The 17474-nt window shown below is 37.5% G+C and overlaps 1 protein-coding gene across 2 annotated transcripts; it reads left to right on the forward strand.

Moving 5' to 3' along the window:
• The first annotated feature begins 287 nt into the window (after nucleotides 1-287).
• On the forward strand, nucleotides 288-17474 carry hmgcs1 (3-hydroxy-3-methylglutaryl-CoA synthase 1 (soluble)). Of its 2 annotated transcripts, none has more exons than XM_067432993.1 (10): nucleotides 288-426; nucleotides 4421-4878; nucleotides 7693-7818; nucleotides 7997-8161; nucleotides 9564-9732; nucleotides 10284-10454; nucleotides 10574-10680; nucleotides 12834-12959; nucleotides 13056-13213; nucleotides 15824-17474. In XM_067432993.1, the coding sequence occupies exons 2-10, from the start codon at nucleotides 4431-4433 to the stop codon at nucleotides 15911-15913; spliced, it is 1560 nt and encodes a 519-aa protein (XP_067289094.1). In that variant the 5' UTR covers nucleotides 288-426; nucleotides 4421-4430; the 3' UTR covers nucleotides 15914-17474. The 2 variants fall into 2 exon arrangements, with proteins under 2 accessions (XP_067289094.1, XP_067289093.1); XM_067432992.1 differs by lacking the exon at nucleotides 288-426 and adding an exon at nucleotides 1173-1325.

Here is a 17474-nt window from a genome sequence, read left to right on the forward strand (position 1 = left end):
TCCTCCGATATGATGCCTTTCATCGTTCAACCTCTTGTAGTCATGGAAACAATATTATGCTTCCCTGCCTATTCGCGCAGAAATGGCGAGCAAATCAGACGTATGCTCCCATTGGCTAGTGCTCTCTCACCATACACCGTCATTCACTCACACCATTGAACCACTATGCGCACCTCGTCTAGCGACCCTCCTTTCTGAAGCGATCATTGGCTGACAACTTCAAGGGGCGGGAAAATGAGGACCTCCAGAACGCATCAGTGTTTTGATTGGCTGTGGGAGAAGCGCTTCAGAAACAGACGCGCGCGCTGCACAGGTATCGTCCGCTTGACGTGTATAAATAGTATGTCTTTAATACCGTCTTCAACGACCGTTTCACTTAATGACAAGAGACTCTTACCACCCGAGGAACTGAACTCAGTTAGAAAGGTAAGTCAATTATAAAACTGTTTTCAAAAACAATAATATGCTTAATTCTATGGTAACGTTGATCTAAATTAATGTTATATTATATGAAGTTTCCCGCTAAGTAAGTTACACAACATTTATTCTTAAATGACTGCTGAATGAATGGCTTTCGACAGTTCAGTCAACTTGAAAAGCTCTTATTAAAGACTTAGTTATTATAAAATAATAGGCCTACATAATAATAATGTGAAATAAAATATCGGTGCAACACTAATAAAATCACCATAACCAACGTTCTGAATTAAATTTAATATGAGCGTTTAATATTAAATTCTATAACTTTACGGATTTTGCAGCTAAAATCTGTCCCTGCAACAAGTTGCTCCTCCAAACTAATTTACTACCATCATGGTATTACATACCATCATTAATAGTGACTATTAATGCTAAATACTAAAATAGTAGAAATGACGAATATGTTTTAAACAGTGCCTCGCGCCAATTTATACATTTATGTATACGGTAAACATACATTTAAAGTTGTTTTTTGTTTTTAAAAAATCTAATGGTGTTTACTAAATAAGATAAGCAAAATAAAACATATTATTAATAATATTTTATCAATAAGCGCTTCGGGCATTCATTCCAAATTCCTATTCACGCGCCCAGAATATTAGGATTAGAAATAGTGCAAAATCTACATTAAAAAATCTTGCTCGCTACATACTAAATGTACGCGGTTTGTAGTACGCAGTAGACGTTTGTGAATTGAGACGCATTCCTCCGTAAACGGAAGACGGTCCGTTCACAAACACGGCTCGACTACACACTCATCAAACATCTGACCTTATGATATCTCCGGGCGGGACTGAGCTCCGAAGCTAGCTGTCTAGTTATAGAAACTAATATATGATTGTAAGGTAAGAATTAAATATTCTGTATGTGAATGAAATATATGTCGTAGTAGTGATGAATGTGGTATTAACGTTACCGGTCAGCTAGTGACACATGTAACGTTAGGTGCGGTCATTGGTTAGATCCTTTCCAGAATTATTACTACACTACAGCTTATGGAAGGTAAGATTACATGTTTGATGTATAGTGTTGCGTTTTTTAGTTACTGATAAAAAAGAATTCTTACTAAGAGAAGCATCAGTGAGCAACGAAAGGGTTTCCACGTCACTGTTAGCGACACAACAAACCAGAACGCTTATTAAATAGCGTAATACATATTCTATTAAATAATAAATATAATTAGTTTAAATGTCCTAGGATGATTAAAAGGAAATGATTATTATAGAGAATCAACAATTTGTATGGGTGTAATTAATACTGACAAAAGACAGCTAACAGTAGTAGGAAATATGTCAAGTTAGCTGTTTTTACCCTACAAGACAGTATCACGTGATTCACGTCTTTTTTGCACATGCTCTGTGCGTAAATAAATAACTTACAAGAGTATTTTCAAGTCTGGTCAAGTCTGTCTGTTTACTTGACATGGAACAAGACAAGCTGCTCTCCAGAGCCATATCTATGTAGGTTAAAGGTAATGTCCTTTAGCCCGTTGAAGGGTTAATCTCATTAGAGGAGAGCAGAGCTCCAGTGGCTAACAGGCTTAGCCATGTGCCTCTTTCACTTCCTAATGGCTCTTTCCTCATGATGTCTCTATGATGTTGCACAGATATATGTTTCTTTTCACTTTTCAAAAGACTTGCCAATTGTCTGATTAATAAAATCAATGTATTACACCTCATTTATGTATAGTACTACAGGCCAAAAGTTTGGATATTACTATTTGTAATGTTTTTGAAAGAAGTTTCTTTTGCTCACCAATTCTGCATTTATTTGATCAAAAATACAACAACAAAAAAGAGGAAAAAAATATTGTGATATATTACAATTTAAAATATTTGGTTTTCAATATATTATACTTTAAGTAATAATTTATTTCTGTGATGCAAAGCTTAATTTTCAGGCTTGTTACTCCAGTCTTCAGTGTCACGTGACATCCAGTCTATCACATGATCCTTCAGAAATCATTCTAATATTCAGATTTATTATGAGTGTTGGAAACAGTTCTGCTGCCTAATATATTTGATGAATAAAAGGTTTAAAAGAACTGCATTTATTCAAAATAAAAACATTTTTTCAAATAATATAAATCTCCTTTACTATCAATTTTTATCAATTTAACACATCCTTGCTGTATAAATTTATTGGAAAAAATTTAGGTTATGGAAAAAATATGAAGCAGCAGAACTGTTTCCAACTTTGATAATGAATCATCATATTAGAATGATTTCTGAAGGATCATGTGACACTGAAGACTGGAGGAATGATATGGAAAATTCAGCTTTGCATCACAGAAATAAATTATAATTTAAAGTATAATAAATTGAAAACCAATTATTTTAAATTGTAATAATATATCACAATATAAAAAAAAAAATCTGTATTTTTGATCATAAATGCAGGCTTGATGAGCAGAAGAAAATTCTTTCAAAAACATTACAAATAGTAATGTTTCCAAACTTTTGGCCTGTACTGTATGTATTTATGTATACACTACTGGCCATTTTTTAAAATATAATTACGGTTATTTAGTGTTTTTTTTAAAAAAGTCACCAAAGCTGCAATTATTATAGTAAAACACTAATATTATGAACTATTATTACAGTGTAAATTACCTGTTTTCTATGTGAAAATATTGTAAAATATTCCTGTGATCAATATGAGCTGATTTTTCAGCATCATTACTCCAGTCTTATGTCATATGATTCTTCAGAAATCATTTGAGTATGATTTGATGATTAAGAAACTTAAAGGAACTTTATGTAAGAAATGTATTTCAATGAATCATAAAATGGCCCTGATATGTCACTAGACATTTAGAAATCATGTTAATTTCAAATACTTATATCACTGACAACAGTAGTCCGGCAAGGATATTGTCATTTAAAAGTTGTTGTTGCAGCCCTCAACTGAGGTTGATGTTGACATGTTGTGTTTTGGCCTTTCAGAGAGGCGGCTTCCGTGCATGTTTCGGTGTGTGTCAGACAGCAGACAGCAAGGAGTTGTTTTCACAAGTTATTATGTTTAATAATGCTTTTTAACATTAAGCAAGTCACATAAGTAACAGTTATGCGCCCAATGTATTTTCTGCTATGTGCATTCACCTAAAATGTATCATTAAGATATTTTGCATGCTGTTGCGATATGCGAGCTCACATCTAACCAAAATCAAATTTTAAAAAGCGCCACCCTCCACCTATCTACCAATCACGAAGTCAGTAGTGTTTCAGCATCCGGGTTTCCAGATCTGCTCTAGTTACCACAGCTGCAGCTACAAACGTTCCTGCTGGATCCTGCAGCCTATCTGGCAACCTCGAGTCAGAGGGAGGGGGAGAGGGGATAGTGATTGCAGTTCCAGTTTTAGCCACAATCTTGCATACACTTACTTTATTTCGCAATGACACATTAAATTAATCAAAAGTGCTGATAAATGATAAAGACTTTTCTACAAATTATATTTCAAATTAATGCTTTTAATGTTCTATTCATCAAAGAATCCTGAAAAAAAAAAAACGTTTTACACAAAAATATGAAGTTTTCAACATTGATAATAATTAGTAATGTTTCTTGATCATCAAATCATATTCAAATGATTTCTGACTGGAGTAATTATGTTAAAAAATTCAGCTTTGATCGCAGGAATAAATTGCATTATAATATTTATTCACATAGGACAAAAAAATATATTTTAAATTGCAATAATATTTCCCAAAATTTCTGATCAAGTAAATGCAGCCTTGGTGAGCAGAAGAGACTTCTTTCAAAAACATTACTAATTCCAATCTTTTAAGTGGAAGTGTGTGCCTCTGCATTGTATCTCTAAGTGGAAAGCCGGCAACTCCCTCCCATATGGGTCACACATCTAGTGGGGCTGTCACTGTAATAAACCTGCTTTATGTGAGTCAGCTGAATTATACCCAGACTGTGTACGCTTTTGTCTCAGTCCATTCAGAATGCCTGGATCACTCCCTGCAATTTGTGAGGCTACGTGGCCTAAAGATGTGGGAATCATCGCAATGGAGTTGTACGTGCCTTCTCAGTACGTGGACCAAGCAGAGCTGGAAGAGTATGATGGCGTCGGGGCTGGGAAATACACCGTTGGTCTGGGACAGGCACGCATGGGTTTCTGCTCGGACCGGGAGGACATTAACTCTCTGTGCTTGACGGTGGTGCAGCGATTAATGGAGAGGAACGGCCTGTCCTATGACAGCGTGGGCCGGCTGGAGGTGGGCACGGAAACCATCATCGATAAGTCCAAATCCACCAAGACTGTCCTGATGCAGCTGTTCGAAGAGTCGGGAAACACTGATGTGGAGGGAGTGGACACCACTAACGCGTGCTACGGAGGAACCGCCGCGCTCTTCAACGCCGTCAACTGGGTGGAGTCCAGCTCCTGGGACGGTGAGCTTCTCAGACATACTTTACTGAGGAACTTCAGTAAACTGAGGAACTTCAGTAAACCAGCAGTGTTTTAGCAAAAGTATATGTCACAAATCTGGTAATGTAATATTAACATAAATGTAAACAAACAAAAAATGTAATGCAAATATTAAATAGCAAAAACTATTTGCTTGACCTGGTAATATATAGTTATATCAACCTCAAACTTAACATCAAGAACATCCAAATAAACTGAACTGGAGAAATCAATTTTATTTTTTCTTTATCTATGTTATTAAAATAAGAACTAAAAATAGTAGTGTTCACATTAATTAAAGAGTTAGTTCACCCAAAAATGAAAATGATTTCATTAATTACTCACCCTCATGTCGTTGGACACCTGTAAAACCTTCGTTTATCTTCAGAACACAAATTATATTTTTGTTGAAAGCTGACGGCTGAGAAAGGCTTCAGAAAGGCCTCCATTGGCATTCAGTACATTTACACTGACCCACTCATAAGACCCATAAAGGCACTAAAGAAGTCTATACAATGTCCATCACACTACAGTGGCTGTACAATAATTTTACAATGCGACGAAAATAGTTATTGTGCGCACAAAAATCAAAATAACGATTTAATCCACCAAATTATTGACATGAACTTGACGCATGCGCAAGAATATGAGGCAGTTCCACCGTTCAAATACATGACCCGGAAGAGGAGGAGCACCGCTATCGCGTGAGTTCACGTCTGAGACCTACACGGAAGACAATATCTTGGCGGATAGTCTTTTTTTTTTTTTTTTTTCGCACAAAAACTATTCTCATCGCTTGGTAAAATTATTGTACAGCCACTGTAGTGAGATGGACTTTGTAATGTCGTCTTTAGTGCCTTTATGTGTCTTGTGAGTGGGTCAGTGTAAATGTACTGAATGTCAATGGAGGCCTTTCTGAAGCCTTTCTCAGCCATCAACTTTCAACAAAAATATCTTCATTTGTGTTCCGAAGATAAACTAAGGTTTTACAGGTGTCCAACGACATAAGGGTGAGTAATTAATGAAATCATTTTCATTTTTGGGTGAACTAACACTTTAAATATACACTGATACATAATAAAGCTACAAAGGGTATATTACGTTTTTTATTTTCTTGTTCTCGTTGTTTGACAAACAGCAGCAATTTTACTGTATTAGCAGTTTTACTGTGTTAGCAGGCTGTCACTTAAAGACCTAATGCATGGATCAATTCGGTTTCTTTCCCCAAATGATAACAACTGTTTACATGAATACTCATCAAGATAGCAAATTTGACATAACTGTGTTTGAGTTTGTAACAATACATGAAACAGAACTGAAGGGATCAGCTGGTGTGTGTCAGACATCAGACAGCGCAAGACTGCAAGAAGTTATTATGTTTAATAATGCTTTTTAACATCAAGCAAGTCACATAAGTAACAGCCCCAGTGTATTCTCCGCTATATGCATTGACTTAAAGGTCCCATTCTTCGCATGTTTTCGAAGCTTTGATTATGTTTAAAGTGTGCAATATAGCATGAGTTCATGTTTCGCTTGTAAAAAAACACAGTATTTTTCACACAATTTACTTATCTGTACACCGCTGTTTTCTCTGTCCTAAAAACGGCCTGATGATTTCCTTGTTTTATGAAGACCCTCCTTCAGAAATACGTAACGAGTTCTGATTGGGCCAGCGCTTCCCGTGTTGTGATTGGACAGCAGCTTAGCGCACTTTGCCCGGAAAGGTCCCGCCTCTTACCATAACGGGGAGATTCAAGCGCTGAATGCGCGCTCTTCTCCACGTGGGAGAGTAAGAAGACCACGCCCCCTTTTTTGCGTCTTTTTGTGGGCAGAGGGGTAGTCAACAAACGGTTCTAGTGACGTCATTACATCCCTGCACTTCCTGCTGTAGTCCAAACCGGCCGTTCGCTGTAGGCTTTGAAAGGGAACTTCTGTTAAATAAAATATCTCGCTTGGCATTGAACTTTGAGCTTTATAATTTTACAGGTATTATTTATGCTCTAACAGCAACATTACACACTAACTAAAGTTTGAAAGATGGAATCGTGAAGAACGGGACCTTTAAAAGATACACTTTTCACAATGTTGAAGTAGCCTATTAAAATCATTCAGATATCTCATGCCGTTGCAATATGCATATTGCGATATGTACATTTGCGATATTTCGATTATTCTGATATATTTCACAGCCCTACTGTAAAGTGTCAAGAACAGATATTCCACTCACATCTAACCAAAATTGTAAAAAATTCTTAGAGCAATACACTTTTTTAAAAGACTGTTAAGCATATCATTACTGTAATCCAAAAGCATTAATAGCTCTTATTATTTCAAAGGATGTTTTACATTTACATTGTTGCATTTTACACATGCATTTATCCTTGCATTGCATTCAGGTAGATGTTTTATCAGATGTATCAGACCCATGATCTTAGTGTTTATACCCTAGTCTACTGTTAAACTACATGTGTCATGCATACATAGTTTTTATCACAGTAGTGAGAATAACCATTATTAAGAATAATGGGAATTACAAATTCAAAGTAAAAAAAAGTAAGATTAAAAATTAGAGAATGTCACAATGGAAAACATCATAACAGTCCTAAAACATGCTTCATTACCTTCTATGCAGAGCACGTTTTATTTGGGTTCATTCATTTTTATTTCTATTTTATGGTGAAATGTGACCTGACCATAGCATGTTTCCACATTCACTATAAAAAGAACTGCTTCATTTTGAGTTGAGTTGTTTGCTTGCTTGTTGAGCATTGACTAACTAATCGGTTTTGATGGTGCAGGTCGCTATGCTCTGGTTGTTGCTGGTGATATTGCCGTTTATGCCACGGGCAGCGCCAGGCCTACAGGGGGAGCTGGAGCCGTGGCCATGTTAGTGGGACCTAACGCCCCTCTGGCCTTCGAGAGAGGTATGAGGCCTGCCGTAACTGCCAGCACTCATGACCTTTGTTACACTGACATAGAGAGCTTTAACAAAACAGGGTTTGTAGTGATACAGAGGTTAAAGTCCACACTATTAATGCAGATAAGTTGTTCTCTATGTTCTTTAATTCATGAAGTAATTGAAATTTTGTCATATTTTAACAGGGCTTCGTGGGACACACATGCAGCATGCATATGATTTTTATAAGCCAGACATGGTGTCCGAGTATCCTGTGGTGGACGGCAAGCTTTCCATCCAGTGCTACCTCAGTGCTTTAGATCGATGCTACTCCGTCTACAGGAACAAGATCCATGCCCAGTGGCAAAGAGGTTGGGAAATGTATCCATATATTCTCATTTATTTATTTATTTATTTATTTTAATCTATCTATTTGTATTATTCTGCCATATTGTGAAAGTAAATAATGACTAAGGGCTGCCAAATAGCAAAAAAGAAAATTAAAAATTCCAGACGCCAATTCTATATACCTTTTTTTTATGAAGTGTCTTTAAGTACTATGTACTAAAATTTAAATTAATATTTTGATACAATGCATTTATTGTGTACATACTGTACATGTTTTACAGCTGTAATTTCTGTAATGGCATCTATAGTTGTACCTTTGAACCCTTAATCCACCCTTAAAGGGATAGTTCACCCAAAAATTAAAATTAGCCCATGATTTACTTACTCTAGATGTATGTGACATTCTTCTTTCAGACAAATACTGTCAGAGCTATTTAAAAAATGTCCTGGCTCTTACAAGCTTTATGATGGCAGTGAATGGCTGTTTCTGTTTTGAGGTCCATAAAAGTGCATCTACCCATTTTAAGCATAATCCACACGGCTCCAGGGGGTTAATAAAGAATAAACAAATATGTTTATGTGAGAAATATCCATATTTAAAACTTATTACAAACTGTAATCTCTAATTTCCGCTAACTGTCATACACACGTTTTTGAGAGACTGGCGTTCCAGCGCAGCGTAAATTCCAGCGATGAATGTGGAAGTGCAGAGGAGATGGTAAGATTTTTCTTACACAAACACTTCGCTTTAGAAGTGTGGATTACTTTTATGATGGATAGATGGACTTTTATGGACTTCAAAACAGAAACAGCCATTCACTGTCATTATAACGCTTGCAAGAGCCAGGACATTTTTTAATATAACTCTGATTGTATTTGTCTGAAAAAAGAATGTCATATACACCTAGGATGGCTTGAGGGTGTGTAAATCATGGGCTAATTTTAATTTTTGGGTGAACTATCCCTTTAAACCGACCCATACCACCAAACCAGTGCCTGCCTAGCCTAATCATACACATCTAAGTACATTTTACCTAACAATTATTTATGATGTAAGTACATAGTAGTGAAAGACACTTAATATAAAGTGGGACCTATTCGAGACAATATATAATATTTTCCTATGTTTGGAAACACATGCTAGTATTAAGGAATCCCTGTATTTTCTCATATTTCCTCCTTACATGCTTCACATGCTGTTATAAACTTTGATGAATGATTGACATGTGACTGAATGTTACATGTTTCAATTTTCACTGGCTTAACTTTCAATGCATCTCCAAAAATATGACTAATGCCCATTGTTCCAAAAGCTGTATATGAATGTATCTCTATGAGGAATAGACTGACATTTTAGGTTCCATCTTTTGTTCAGGATCGATAAATGCACATCCCTAAAGCTAAAAGGCTTCTGTTGTGTTACAGAGGGTCTTGAAGGGCGCTGCAGTCTTGAAGACTTCGGATTCATGGTGTTCCACTCTCCTTACTGCAAACTGGTCCAGAAGTCTTTGGCTCGCCTAATGCTCAATGACTTCCTCTGTCATCCCAGTCCAAACACAGAGAGCGGCCCCTTCAGCGGACTGGAAGCTTTCAGGTCAGGGCCAGTTCTAGGATTTGATCTTCAGGAGGTTTTAGTCCTAAGTGAGAATGTGTAGCATGTGTAGTCTCTTTGTAAACTGGCACCACCATATTACTATACAGTAAGTCAAAAGTACCCTACCAGTACTGTATTACCAAGTCAATACAAAGACCTAATGCACAGATCCGTTATATTGACACACATCTGATATTTTCTGTTTGTGTTGTGATATAACCCCCTAAAACTATAATCACCTATCTACAACCATCCCTGTTTCAGGTTAATATCCTCCTTTCATTGGCGATTCCTCTTTAAAGGAATAAAACGGACATGCTGTAAAGTGCACTCATTGGTCACATTTAACAATAATTAAATAATCCCAGGGAATTTTTATTTAACAGAAAAGTTCTCCAGAATTCTATATTTGTGTTGTTCCAAACCTATACTTTAATGGAACACAAAAGACAATTTTTTAATTGTCTTTAATTGTCTTTTTTTAAGACAAGTCATAATGACCGCATCTTGGATAAACCAAACGTTTAAAATTTCTTTCCCATTTCTTGCAGAGATGTGAAGATTGAGGACACTTATTTTGACAGAGATGTGGAGAAGGCGTTTATGAAAGCCAGTTCAGAACTGTTTGAGAATAAAACCAAGGCATCTCTCCTCATATCAAACCAGAATGGCAACATGTACACACCATCAGTGTACGGCTGCTTGGTATCAGTTCTCGCACAGTAAGTGTCATGGTGCCTTGTCTTATTTTCTTGAATGTACATTACTGCATTCATTGTTGTTCAAAGCCGCTGTAAATGTGATGCTCTTGTCATTATTATAATTTTGTACATCTCTACAGACACACACCGCAGCAGTTGGCAGGGCAGAGAATCGGTGTGTTTTCTTACGGCTCAGGCTTTGCTGCCACGCTCTACTCCATCAAAGTCACACAAGACGCCACACCTGGTACGTGCGCACACACACAGATACATAGAGAATTAGTGTTTCTATTAGTGTTTCACTAAACTAGGGTGGGCGATACGACCAAGTTCAAGACATTTTATATCACTTTTATCTGGAATTCAACCCAAAATATTTTAGATGTATTGTATTATCATATAACATAGTCTGTATGTTATATAAAACACAACTGTTGTTTTCACAACTGAAAACACCAAGATTAACATGACTTCTAAAAAATGGTCATTTTGAAATATGCTTGTCATCAAACAAGCGTGCAGTCTCCCTCTCATTTACTGAAGCTTTCGTGCCTCGATCGCCCCCCAGTGACCGGTCCCAGTATAGCCGCCCATCTGTGTTTTCTAATGGACGCGAGGCGAACTGAATAATAAAATTAGACTTTAAATATTTTTTCCCCAAAGTTAGTTCATGTCACTGAAGGCAGTTATCATCACGATGATTTCATTTCAAGTGTTCGTTTTTAAAATAAGTTTAGTTTGAGTTAGTTATTTGATGCTATAAAAACGGGGGGTGTGACGTCATGATTGACAGCTGAGATTGACCTTTTTTCTGAGTGAAGTTGTCACTGAGGCACTAACAGACTTTTTTTCTGAATTTTTGGGAGCAGATTGGAGCTTTAGCTTTAATTTCTACATTTCCATAACTGTTTATTTCACACCAGCATAATTAATTGTTCTGCATCTGCGAGAGTGTGGGCGGGCTTTTGATATCGCAGCTGTACTTCCTGCTCTACTTCCTGCGCAACTCCGGTCCCGAAATCGCTACTGCGCAGACTCGGCCCCAAGATGTCCGCGCCGTGCAGGCCGCCTAAAAGCTTCAAATCTGCCAAGCGGAAACGGATGATGTCGAGTCGTCCATATTTTTTTACGGTCTATGTCATCAAAATGTTTGGCCATAATTGACTTCCCAGTCTCACATGCATCCGAATGCAACATGACCGTATTTTTTGACAAAGCCTACGTTTTGTCTGTGCGCTCTGAGGTCATTTATGATAGAGGCAAAAAGAGCCAGAGTTTCTTCCTGATTGTGGCAACTTTTATTATTATTACAGATATTGGGCCCTATCATAAACCCGGCGCAATGCAACGCCAGGCGTGATGCAAGGGTTTTATGCACGTTTCAGCCTGACGCAGTAATCATTTTCACGTCCAGCGCCAGGTTGTTTAAATAGCAAATGCACTCCTGCCCATCTGATCACCTATGGGTGTGCTGTCTGAAAGCGAGGTGTGTTCAGGCACATTGTTGGTGCATTGCTATTTTGAGGCAACTGAAAGCGAATGCACCATTGACCAACTGAAACCTGGTCTAAGTATTTCTTGATCCAGTAGTTTTTGTGTTATATAAAGGGCGCATTGGTAATATAGGTGGGTGCACAATGTGTGTACACTCTGCTTATTACACACACAGCACACAAACATTTTTAAATATGAAAAATAAAAGGATTTCTTTCTGGATAAGCTTTTGGCCTTTCCACTTGCAAAATCTGCCATGTAAATAGCAAATCCGCCATGGTGCAAGTGCAACTGGCTTTTTAAGGGTATAGAATAGACTCTGACTGCTTTATTACTCAATTACTTAAGAGACTGTGTAAATCTCTTTTAAAGCTTGTGTTTGGTACGCAGACTGTTTTTTGTGCATTGCTAAACTAGCAAAAGTTGATTCAGACACGCCCTAAGAGCTCCTGTGCCATGCGTTTCAGACCATGCACTCAGATCATTAAAATAGGGCCCTTAAAAAATTAAAAAATGTGTTTCTTTTTGTTCCAATTTTGTGCATACTTGACTAGTGTGTCTGCACCGGATGGAAGTGGTGCGACACGTCAAAAATTTGATGGATCCCATTACAATCACTGATGCTGTCTACAATGGAGATGTTGTGTAATGCCTTGTTTCAGACATTAATAAGCTATTTCTGATGTACTACTTCTAAAAACAGGACATTTGGATTCGAGATATTTGTTTTGAAATGCTCAGTTATAGACACTGAGTTACTGGACACGAGTGGCATGCAACTTGCTTATAATAAACATAGAGGCTAGTTGTATCGCCCAGCCAGAATTACGATCATTGTTAACTCAATTTGATTGACATTTAGTTTGGTTGAGTGACAATTGTGCTAATGTAAATCTTTATTTTAAGGCTCTACTCTGGATAAGTTAGTCTCCAGCCTGTGTGACTTGCAGACTAGACTGGACTCCAGAAAAAAGGTTTCACCGGGGGTTTTTGCTGAGAACATGAAGCTCAGAGAAGAAACCCACCATTTAGGTAATCAAGCGTTTATATTCTGTTCTACTCTCACTGATTTTGTCTTGAAATCTTTTGAATCCATTTGACGATGTGATGTTTCTCATATTCCCACAGCAAACTACATCCCTCAAGGCTCAGTTGATGAACTTTCTCCAGGAACATGGTACCTCACTCGTGTGGATGAGAAGCATCGTAGGCAGTACGCCAGGCGCTCTATGAACGATGACAGACCTCTGGAGGCAGGACTGGTCTCTTCCAACATTGCAGCTGAGGTATGCTATATGGCATACATATTTAAATAAGGTTTTTATGATATCAACATGTTTGATACCCTTTGAAATTCCATAATTCTTATCACCATTTTTAATATCATTTAAAAAACTAATACTAGCTACAAAAAAAATTTAAGAGAAAACTCTTCTCGAAGAGTGTGAGAACATGTGCGTATGTGCTCTAGTACATAATACAGAGCCTATGATTGAATCTGGAAATAAAGCAAAATAACTGAGAAAAATGAGAATTACTCTTCAGATGCCATCTCTGTAGTTTATAGCAAAAAATCTAGCATTAATTCGATCTCAAGCGGGTTCATTAAAATGATTTACTCCACCACCTGCGTGAAATTATTACCGACGAGGTTGAATGACAAATTTGCAACATTCGTGAACAGCTACATGATTTCATCAACAATTCATCGTAGTGTGGTAGTTAAGAAGCGAGTTATGTCGTTGTACGGGAAATGTTGCCCAGTTCTGAAATAAATCTGCACCAGCTGACCTATAAATGTGGAAAAACTGTTTCCATTGCACTTTTGCAAGAGAAGTTTTTTTTCTCGAATTGCCTGAAAAACCACCTCATGAGAGCATAACTTTTTTTTTAGATGTATGCAAGTTTGACACAATTGATGCAAATTGGGCGTTTTGTTAATTTGCAATTTCAGTTTGCGCAATTTGAAGGGTAATGGAGACGCGGCTAATGTTAGCCAGGCAACAGACAAGTGACAAGTCCTCAATGGCGATGTCACTTCACGGATTCTTCCATCTTGTTAGACAACTGTGCTGAGAATTCCAGGCTGAGAACGGTTTGTAATCATGCCGTGCCGTACCAGGCTCAAGGGGAAACACGTCTGGAACTGTTCCTTACCATTCTAAGAACCATTCGGCCCGATGGTGGAAAAGTGGCCAGTGGTCTCAAGCTTAATTGACAGCACCAGCGCCACTGCTCTGCACAGTTTTGCTCCAACCCTAATCAAACACACCTGATCCAGCTAATCAAGGTCTTCAGCTTTACTAGAAACATCCAACCAAGTGTGTGTTTAAGCTAGTTGTAGCAAAAGCTGGGCATACACTGTGCGATTTCTGTGCGAATTTAGCAAGGTTACCTACTCACACTGTACGAGTAGATCGCATGCGATGTAAAGCCAAAGCTCACAATTGATGTACTCACACTGTGCGGTCCGACCGTCGAGCGCGTCTTGACTGCTCACACAGTATGGGTGAAAAATGCACAAAACCCCCGTGGCGACGATAGACCATGGTGTATTATAGGGAGGTAGCCTATCAAATGCATCAGCTATTGATATCAAGAGGATTTAGAATTTATGTATAAAATCATTATTATTATTAGAGTAGGCCTACTTTTATTATTAAATTGATATTACATTAATTTGCCCCCCTCCCCCAACAATTTCATAATGCATAATCGACACACTGCATAATAAAATAATAGATAGATTACTCCTCACTATTTAAAAACATTTAGCCGATTAAACAATGAATTATAGGTCATAATTATATGATTATAATGTCAGAACACTGCAATAATGTCTGTCTCAATAAGAGCAGATTTTTCTAAAAACAACTTGTTTAACACAAAATGGGCCTACTTTTCTTCTATTTTTTTCTCACAATATGGACCAAAATAGAAATATTAAGAAAATATATTAAGACAGTAGGCTACGTTATCAGCATGTTGAATTACATTTATCTCCCGTTGTCTGAGAATATGCGCCAAAAGCTTGTAAGATTTTACTTTCACTTTCTGTAGTGAATAATTCACTGGGTTTGAGACTGCGTTTGTGCATTGCGTGATTTCCACTGACTCGCGTTCATGAATTAAAACGGGAAAAGAAAAAAAAGAAAAAAGAGGAAAAAAGACATGACGAATTTGTGGGAAGATGGACAATGGTTCCCACTTTCCGTCATAATAACATTAAATAGGCCTAGGCTAAATATTAATTAATTTAAAAAAACAAGTAAAAGTAAAGCAATTAGGCTAAATTAATGATCAACTCGCTAAATGAATATAAAGAGGCACTGGATATATACAACCCAAACTGGAGGCACAACAGTTTACTTAATTTCTGCTATTTGATAGCTGCCTACATAATTAAAGATCTCCCTCTTTTCGTTTTCTTCCTTAATGCTTTTAAAAATAAATGGTTAAACTTCTGCTTTCGCGCAGGCGCAGTGAGGGGAAATAGGGCAATCAGTTTGTGGCTTTGCTTCAGCTATGCGATAACCTCACAAGGGGCGAGCAGAATTTCTGACACGCCAGAAATTCATCCGATTCCCGATCGGGAGAGCTTTGTCGCCTCCCGTTTCCCCCTGTACACTGCACAAACACCTCACAACAAACGACGCACGATAAACCTGAAAATCGCCCTGACCCCAAAAAGAGTCACACGAGTCAGAATTTGGCTCGAAATCGGAAGAAAATCGCACAGTGTATGCCCAGCTTAAACTGTGCAGATCTGTGGCCCTCCAGGAATTTAGTTTGAGACCACTAGGCTAAACGCTCTAGTCTGATTGATCTTTTTCTGTAGTAAAACAATTCTAAGTGTTTTGTGTTTGGCTGACTGTGTGTTTTTCTGTCCTTCTCAGCATATTCCCAGCCCACTCAAAAAGATGCCCCGTATCCCAACTACCACAGCTGGCCCTGAGGTGGTCGTCATCAGTAACGGGGATCATTAGTTTACCTCTGTGAGGTGCACATAATGGCAGATCACATCAAGGACGCATGAACTGGAAAAGAAACAAGCTAAAAAGGGCCCCAGGGCTTCTCCAGCCGTATCACTCATCCACGAGTGATATAAAAACTCAAACTCAAAGCTTTTAAAATGTTCCGGGACAGAATTAGTTTGACCGTCACTGTGTTGAAGATGGCAGAGGGGTAGTTTGGAAATGGACTGTTAGTACATGGGAAGGTTTCTCTGTGGTGAACCACAATCTGCTGCTGGGAGTCGTCTATGCAGATATCCTGAATCCTTTTAACTTCATACATCTACATGTTGGCATTTCACAAGCTCCTCATTTAAAATGGATGTTTTAGGACAGCCGAAAACTCGAGGGGCGGAGGATGGCTGTTGGATGGTTTAGGGAAGAGCGTCCCTCATGTTTTTTTGTTTTTTTATTGATCGAAATGCTGCCGTTTTCACACTACTATATTGATCTGTCCTCATTAACTAATGGCTGTCAGGATTGCCGTTTTAAACTCTTTCTAGTCATTCTTATCACCATGGCCATGTCAGGGAACTGTGCCTGGATCACACATTAATGAGCCATAAACTTAGTTTTAATTATATTGGATTATAGAAATAATGTAGTCGCTGCTAAATTTGGCATTTACGTCCTTTTGAAACGAGAATCATTTCGAAGGACACAAGTAAATTGTGTTAATTTATTTGAACACAGACCAGGAAATAAAGTCATGATTATTATTAGAAGATAAAAGCTTGATGATAACTTAGTGGTAACATGTTAAATGTAATATTCAGTCACTCTGGTAACCAACTAAATAATTTTGGACAATAGACATTTTTAGGTAGTAAAGTGAGAGAGTGTGCTGTGAACTCGCATTGCAAATCACAATATTCACTTCCTTGGTCTGTTGAGAAATTGCAAAATGAAGTGATTTCATACCAGTGTGAGCTGAAGTGATTAAATGTTTGACCTTTGATTGTTCCAAACCACAGAGCACTTCCCAGTATTAAGAAGAAATAATATGAATAATTATTAATAATTGTAATATTGAAAAAAGTTAGCACCTTAAAACGTTATAGGATAAAAGCAAAGAAGAGATATTTTCTAAAAGAGATTACGCTTAATTGCACAAACGCTGATAGCGAGATGGCATTTCCTTCCAGAACATTCTTCAGTCTGTGGGTCCATGTTAACATCTGAAGAAAAGAAAAAAGCACTTCTGATCCATCAACTTTGAGAAGCCTTATTCTATCCATGTACAAAACACAAAATGGTATATTCTGAAACCTGTATAGATGTTATCTTTTTTCATTCTGCTGCCAGGACATGTTGACTGTAAAGATATAACTTGAAACAGCCAATGTTTACAAGAGGTTTCCCTGAGATCAGTTCATACCAATAATTGGTAAGTAATGTACAATAACTAACTTATATTTGTAGATTGGTATCTGATCAGATGCAGCTTGTAGAAAACAAGCTGTATAGATGATGTCACAATTGTACGTGGGAATCTGATAATATATGAACTGAGGATTAAATGTTCTTTTGCTGA

The sequence above is a fragment of the Pseudorasbora parva genome, chromosome 23 (assembly GCF_024679245.1).
Source record: "Pseudorasbora parva isolate DD20220531a chromosome 23, ASM2467924v1, whole genome shotgun sequence".
NCBI classification, from domain to species: domain Eukaryota; kingdom Metazoa; phylum Chordata; class Actinopteri; order Cypriniformes; family Gobionidae; genus Pseudorasbora; species Pseudorasbora parva.

What these genes read in the sequence shown, in the direction of transcription:
- hmgcs1 (XM_067432992.1), top strand. An exon ending in AGAAGAAACCCACCATTTAG is followed by an intron (nt 12,960 to 13,055) that starts GTAATCAAGCGT and finishes ATATTCCCACAG; the next exon opens with CAAACTACATCCCTCAAGGC. An exon ending in CTTCCAACATTGCAGCTGAG is followed by an intron (nt 13,214 to 15,823) that starts GTATGCTATATG and finishes TGTCCTTCTCAG; the next exon opens with CATATTCCCAGCCCACTCAA.